Source organism: Rhagoletis zephyria, unplaced genomic scaffold (genome assembly GCF_001687245.7).
Source record: "Rhagoletis zephyria isolate East Lansing unplaced genomic scaffold, Rhagoletis_zephyria_1.1 Rzeph_scaffold_08236, whole genome shotgun sequence".
Lineage (NCBI taxonomy): Eukaryota > Metazoa > Arthropoda > Insecta > Diptera > Tephritidae > Rhagoletis > Rhagoletis zephyria.
The window spans coordinates 20,298-28,021 of NW_016165316.1; the positions used below are offsets into that span (position 1 = coordinate 20,298).

The window sequence follows — 7,724 nt, forward strand, 5'->3', positions numbered from 1 at the left end:
AGTCTATTATGAACGTTGTTGTCATTTCAGACAACGGATGACTGTTTTTATTGTTAAACAAAAAAACGCCAAAGAGTCAAGAGACCTATATCCATTCGTATCAAAATATGTACATACAATGTTTATCTTTCTTTATCGCCTTCAATTTCAAGGAAACTTGTATAAATTACCACCGTTTTTTTTATATCTTTAATAAAATTTTACATACATAAAAGCTTAATCTTGACCAAAGCTAAGGTGTATTAACTTGAAAACGCCAAAAAAACTTTTCAAAGCACGTGTAAAATACGCGGCGAAGGTAGATTGTACTGGGTATTTTTTCAGAAAATTATAGCAAAATGTTTTTTTCAGCTTTTAGTGGAAGCTAAATACCCTGCAAACCAATGTTCCCGAAATCTTATCGAAATCTTTAGGAGTATCTTATTTTTGTACCGATTTTTTTACGAATCTTCAAAGAAAATTATATGAAGTGGTTGACACGAACTCGTAAAGAAATTTCTGTATGAAAAATGAAGGAAGTTCTGAAAAAATTCTGCAAGAAATTCTTCACATGGTAGCATTCGTTTCATTGCTTTACCGATTTTCTTCCGAAATTTCGGAAAAGAATCGAAGTTTTTTTAATTTTAGAAAATTCGGCAAAAAAATCGGATGAGATATTTACGAATTTCTTAAAATTTCTCTACAGTTCTGAATACTCTGAAAAAAATGGTTTGCAGGGTATGTACTTACATATTTACATATCGTTGATGAAATGTAGAAAGGCCCTAACAGAAATTTTATTCGAAATTTGTTTTTTTTTTTAATTCCCGAGAAGCTTTTACTAAACCCCATCTTCTCCAAACAACTCAACTCAAAAACCCTAACTGAACGAATGGCAATTTGTGAAAGCCAAAAGCCCTAACTGAAGTTTGAATATGCTACAAAAAATTTAATAATGCAATGAAACTTCCAGAAAAGGTGTATAATTTTAAGAGGTTTTGCATTTTTAAATAATTCCGAAAAATTCAAACATTTCGAATTCATCATAAGTAAAGTTTCGTTTTTTAACCGACTTCTAAAAAAGGAGGAGGTTATCAGTTCTTCGGAATATTTTTTTTTTTTTTTTTTTATGTATGTTACCGCATAACTTTGGACCACGTCAACCGATTTCGATAATTCTTTTTGCATCGGAAAGGTAGTGTCTCAGAGGTGGTCCCATACTAATCTGGTTAAGATCCGATCAGCGGATCATGAGATATATATATATATATATATTTTTTATGGGAGTTGAAGTCGGTTTTTTTTTCTAAAAATTACTAGTTATTTTATAAATTTTAACTTTTGGTTTTGAGCAAAAAGAAAATTTCAATTGTTATTTTAGTTGATAAAATACCGATAAAAATCCACTAAATACACTGGATCACAAATTTTAGTTTGGTTTTTGTTCTCCAGACGCCACTATCCAATTTCTTTGTAGTTAGAATTGCTGGGTGATTCCGAAAATCGAGTTAATTTTTTTCTATGGATACGTTATTAAGATATTTTCAATTTACCGTGTTCCTTTTAATAGCGTATATCTTACGCACCAATTTATCGCTTTCCGATAGGGCTTATAGTTTCTGGCAAATTAATTAATTCCAGCTTTTTTTATTTTTTAATGAAAAAATTAAAAAAATCAAACTTTAACAGACGAAAAATTTAAAGATTAACAGGTTCTGTGCCAAATTTTTGCATTTGTACTAAAGCCTGTTCTGTTACAAAAAAAAAAAAATCAAATTACTATGAAAAAAATCGATGGGTAAATAAGAAATAATGAGTGGTCAAATGAAAATACGCAAAGATTTTTTTTTATGAAAAATGAGTAGGAAAGAAAGTTACCCATAAGCCACGTACCCCTGAGTAACACGCTTTTCTACTCATAATTCATAAAAAAAATATTTGCGCATTTTCATTTGACCACTCATTATTTCTTATCCACCGATTTTCTTCATTAGTAACTTAATTTTTTTTCTAACAGAAGAGGATTTAACACAAATGCAAAGATTTGACACAGAACCTGTTATTATTTTAATTTTTCTTTTGTTAAAGTTTGATTTTTTTTCGTTTTTTCATTAAAAAATAAAAACAACTGCAATGATTAATTAATTTGTCAGAAACTATCAGTGCTATCGGGAAATAATGTATATATGGTTTATGGAGAATTTCATTAGCTTTCATTTGCCGTACTTTATATTAAGATTTTTGAATTGGTTCGTAAGATATACGTGATTAAAAGGAACTAATATTTACTTTAAGCTGATAAATGGTAAATTGCAAATATCTCGCAAACGTATCCATAGAAAAACAATTAACCCGAGAAATTTGATAGTGGCGTCTGGAAAAATATACCAGATATAGAAAAAAATTCAGCAAGTTAAAAAGTTTTTGACCGAATTTGTCAGTTTTTAGTAAGTTGATTGTTGAAATCAGAATTTTATAATTTCAAAAGTACATTCGTAGCTATATCTACTGAATTTTTGTGGAACAAGAATGGGTGTTTAGGGGAGAAACTATTATTTTTGAATTCGTCATGATGTGGCATCACAATTTTGTGAAGAAAAACTTATTCATTCCGAGATAAATAATTTACATGTAGAAATGGTTTTCCCTATTTAAAAGTATTAAATTGTAAAAAATGCCAAACCGGAAGCAATGTACCAAGCAAAAATTTAATCGCCAAATGAACCATCTGCTTAATTCGTGTTGTTGGATAATTTTGTCTTGAGAGATATATGTACATTACATACATATGTAACTTATACATACATACCACATTTCTACAACATCAAACTTCGCTTCCATATGGTACTCAAAAGTATTCTGTTGGGGCAAAACATGCATAATTATATATGTATGTAGATAAATATGTGTATACATATGTATGATTGTATAGTAAGCAGACGTAAAGCATGTATGTAATATCTATTATCTAACTATTGGGAAATCAAAACTAAATTAACATCTGTAGCTACTTACATTGGTCAGCTCGCCCCAACCGACTGGCCAGTACTCTCGCTTTTTCCATGGATCCGTTGGGTACGGTTCAATTGGCGTTCGATCACCGTGGCGGTAAAGCTAAAATAACCAATAGAAATAATTATTCAAAGATTTTGAAGGTATTGTTGACTTGTTAATTTACTAATGAGCTGTGAAATAGTCACTGACAGACATAAACTGGCATATAAATCGTCACTTCAAATTCTGTATTTACAACTTACCACATGTGCAAATATTAGTTTTCCTTTTAGAGCATAATTGCTGCCAATTTGTTGTTGGCTTTGGTTAGACGTGTCCGATTTCGCCAAGGTTAGGGCAGCGCGGCACAAAATTAAGAAGAACAGAGTGTGGAGCAGCCACATCGGCTTGTTGAAATTCGGTATTTTTGGCATAATTAGTGCAGGTATTTGCATTGCGGATTTTCTTGTTTTATTTTCTACTTTGCGTTCACACTCGTGTTTCGTGCACAGCACAACAACCTGCTTGTTTCCCAATGAACTTTAAAATAAACGTACAACCAATATAGGTATGTACGTGCTTCACAAAATGCACCGCAGTCGCTGGTTGGAGTTGGTAAATAAATAAATACTGACAAACATATGGATGCGAAATTTGTTAGTAGCCACTCCGCTGCGTGCCCGTTTTATGCCCCAGTGCCGTTTATGCCGACTAAGTGGGTGGCTTTATTTGCCAATTTTTTAGATATCGTCAATTTTCAGGCGTTTTATGAGTATGTAATGTATCATGCATACATAGCTCATGTACAATGCAAGTGGAAAATGCAAATTGATAAATTTAGCAGGGCTCAATTTGTACATATGTATGTATGTTTGTTTATATGTATGTATCTATAAAGGTTCTCGTACGTAATTCCGATGCCTACTTTGCGCCGTCTTTTTCTTCCAAGCCTTTGCTTACCTACTTAAACTCAAGAGTTATTGAAGTTTCGTATATTTGCCGACGACGCTGCTATTATGCGCTTTCAATGTCGCCATCGTTTCTACAAAGCATTAACCAATTAACGCAAATATCTTACAAAATATTAACTATTCCTCGATTCTTTTAATTTATGCGCCGCGACTACACATGCCTATTGCGACTTTGACATCGAACACAACGACAACAACTGACCGCACACACACTGGTTTGCCGTAGAGTCACCTCTCGTCGAGAATATGCACCAAACCGAAAATGCTCCTTTGTCGTTTCACCACTTCTCATTCACAAACGAATCAACAGATAAAAACCTTGAAGCACACAAGGAAAACGTCAGAAAACGGCTCTTTTGTTGTTTGGTATTTCAATTCACACGCTTGCTCGGTTTCTCGGAGCACCAAAATGGCAGAGATTAATGTTCAATGCCGTAGCTGTGCATTGAGTAGCGTGTGTGCTATGGCTTATGGTGGAGCGAGTGGTAGAATTGACAGTGGAGAACAGCAAAGGTTTAGCTAAAGAGAGCGTATGCATCTGTGTTGTACAATGGGAGCATGTGCTGATACCCCTCTTAGTTCATTCACTCAGTAATTTTTATTAAGATCTCAGCTACATATCGTCACCTCAGTGGAAGATCGACCTATCTCGGCAGCCAATTCGAATTACTTTCAGAATTTTATTGAAAAACTTCCTATCTCAAAATTTGATTAAGGAACGCCCTAGCTCATCTGAAAATACATTGAAAATGAGCTGAGATAGGGTGTTTTTCAGTCAAATTCTGAAATATGGGGCATTCTTCAAAGGTTCTCTGAGATAGGGTGGTTTCGAACTGGCTGCCGAGATAGGTCGATATTCCATACATAAATGCATTCATATGTATATAAGTACATACATACATACATATCGTCATTTAAAGTACAAAACCGCGTAACTGACATTTGCTGCCAAAAATTGGATTTGCTCCCAAAAGTTCTTGGCTCAAGCCTTATCCATTCGTCCTGAAATATATTAGCCAGAAATGCGATTGCTTAATAAAAAAAGAACCATTTTGAAATATGAATGCTTTGAGTTTGAGCAGTTTTGCATTATCTTGATACGCGGCTTTGTAGTACTTTAAACGACGATATTTCTCTGAAAAGTTTATATAAAAACACAAAAACACATAAAGTTATGTATATATGAAACAAATTTGCAGCGGCACCCCTCTTCAACAACCGGAAATACATATTTGTATAGAAATAATGCCGTTAAAAATAGTTGCGCGCCTAAAAGATGCAATACCAAAATAGTAGTTGTACACTAGGGTGGCTCTTATTATTCGGGGTTTATTTTGTTTGTTGTGGAAAGTCCTTAATTTTGAAATCATTACGTTCAAATCTTTCGAAATTTTAAAGATTTTATAACTTTTCATCTATCAATTACTATGATCCTGCCAGGCTAAGACCTGGCAAGTCAGTGATTTGAAGTTGCCCTAGATACAAGCTATTGAATTTTGTTTATTTGATTTGATTGTTTTCAATAAATTTCAATTTCGCTAACTGCTGCTGCAACAGTCGCAATGGCCCAGTGAGCAGAGCACTGGCGTGCTATTCGAGAGATCTGAGTTTAATCCTCGACCGTGGATATTTTCTTCTCCAATTATTATTTTTTTTTAATTTTTAAGTTCTATTGTTAAAAAAAATATATTTTAATTTAGTTTGATGTTTAGGAACTTTTTTAATTAATTTTTTTTACTCTCATTTTCTCAAGTTTTTAGTTTTTATTGTTAAAAAAACAAAGAATTTCCTTTAGTTTTTAGAAAATTTAGTACTAAAAAAATATAATAGCTTTTTCAGGCTTTCCTAGGTATGATTTTTAGAAGGCCGACCTAAATTATCTTCTGGGATGGTCTCAAGCAAATAAAATCCTAGCCACGATTTTTCCAAAAGTTGCACGCACGATGAACCAAAAAATTGGGTTATTGTTATTGGGCATCTCCTAACGAGAAACGGACTTTTCCGATCGAAAAATATTGATTTTCAAGAATTCAATACCATCGAAAAGTTCTTTTTCCATATAAAAACGTGTACAACTTCGAGCGCTTTGAGCGACCTTTAAATATTTTGACTTCGAAATAAAAATAAAAAATAGGGGTATATTTTTTTAGTACAGAACAGACAACAGCATGAGTTTACTCACTTCCATCTAAACAGTATGAACTCATTGCTGTGAACCAGAGCTGTAAAATGATTGAATCAATAGGATCTGCATTCACTCGACATTCTTTTAAAAATTTTGATTGTTTGTTTGTATAAAAAAAGCCTAATTCCTGAGTGGCTTAAAATGCTTGAAAACAAATAAACTGTGTTGTGTTTTTGAATGGTAGATTGACATTCAGTATGGAATGTGAATGTAACAGAAGCATTCGCACACACACATGATTGTATATTTAAAATGAATGCACACGTTTTTACCATTCAGTACTAATACTTTTTTCCCAGGGTTGATATATTTTATACTTTAAAGTTTAAACATATCTGGAATTGAAAAAAACATATATGTATACGTATGTATTTCAACGCGTATGTATAGACGTTTTCTGACATTAACCCATTGCTAATTACTGGTGCGAAATCAGTCCAAACAAACATCGCAACCGTCGAGCACAAAGGACACATCTTGATACATACATTTACATATATTAGATTGGAAACTAGTGAACTGTATAAAGAAATATAAAACAGTGTCAATAGAATTGAATTTTTAAAACTCTTGCTTGAAAAAACTTAAGAATTTCATTACCGGCATCTGTCCCTTCGTATTATAGACTTTTAGAACTATAAAAGGTCTATTCTGCACGTAACCGAAGATTTTGTAACCGGAAAATTTTATTACCAAAAAATGTTACCTGTTCATGTCACTGCGATTCTAGGAACGTTGGTAATGCTATATATTCAGCAATTCAGCCATGAAGAATTGTGGAAATTCTGGCATTGCATATTTCACGGGGCGGGGCAATATTTTGTTACCAGCTTATGAGATGGTAACAAAATTTACCGGTTACAAGAGTACACCAATTGCGAAAAGGGTTTAAAAATTGATTGTAGACATTTTTTCGCAGAATATAAGTATATATAAATTTAATTTATATGATTTTTTTTCTATTAATTTTTTTCTTCAGTTTTCAAATTTGAAAACTTTCAAAACGAAATTTTATAAGGGTTCTTGTTTTCTTTAAAGAGGGGTTGAGGAGTTACATTGTAAAATTTTTTTTATTAATTATTAATTAAAAGGTGTACTACTTAAACATATTTACTACGCACTTCTGCAGTAAGGTACTATAACTTTTCTCACGTAAAGGATATTTGGAACAACCAAAATCGAGATAGATATATACTACATTTATGTACATATGTATGTATATACCGTAAATGGCCAGAATAAAAAGAGAAGTTGATTAGTCCATCTCCGTCTGTCTGTCTGTCCGTATGTTTGTGTACACGATAACTCTAGGAAAAGTTGAGATATCGGAAGAAAATTCAGTACGCGGGTTTCTCTTTATGCAGGGCAGAAGCGTATTGAAAATACAAAAATTAAACAATAACCTGGTCCCTCCCATAAAACGGTAATTTCGAAAAATTCAAAAAATTTAATATTTCCTTTATTACAGAAAACAAATTGCTAAAAAACTCACATGTTTATTATTATACATTTTTGAAAAATGGGACATATTTCTAACTTTTGAAATCAATTTGCTCAAAACATACATTTAGAATAATGTTTTAAGAAATAATTAC

The 7,724-nt window shown here is 32.5% G+C and overlaps 1 protein-coding gene across 1 annotated transcript in view; it reads right to left on the reverse strand.

The window, feature by feature from the left end:
* The window catches only part of Acph-1 (Acid phosphatase 1), a 12,956-nt gene extending 8,414 nt beyond the window's left edge, over positions 1-4,542 (reverse strand). Inside the window, exons 1-3 of the mRNA XM_017630922.1 lie at positions 3,550-4,542; positions 3,237-3,494; positions 2,995-3,093 (exon numbers count right to left, since the gene is read on the reverse strand). Of these exons, the coding sequence (XP_017486411.1) occupies positions 2,995-3,093; positions 3,237-3,428 (291 nt within the window). The 5' untranslated portion in view covers positions 3,429-3,494; positions 3,550-4,542. The remainder of the gene's footprint in view (positions 1-2,994; positions 3,094-3,236; positions 3,495-3,549) is intronic.
* Between the last annotated feature and the right edge of the window lie 3,182 nt (positions 4,543-7,724).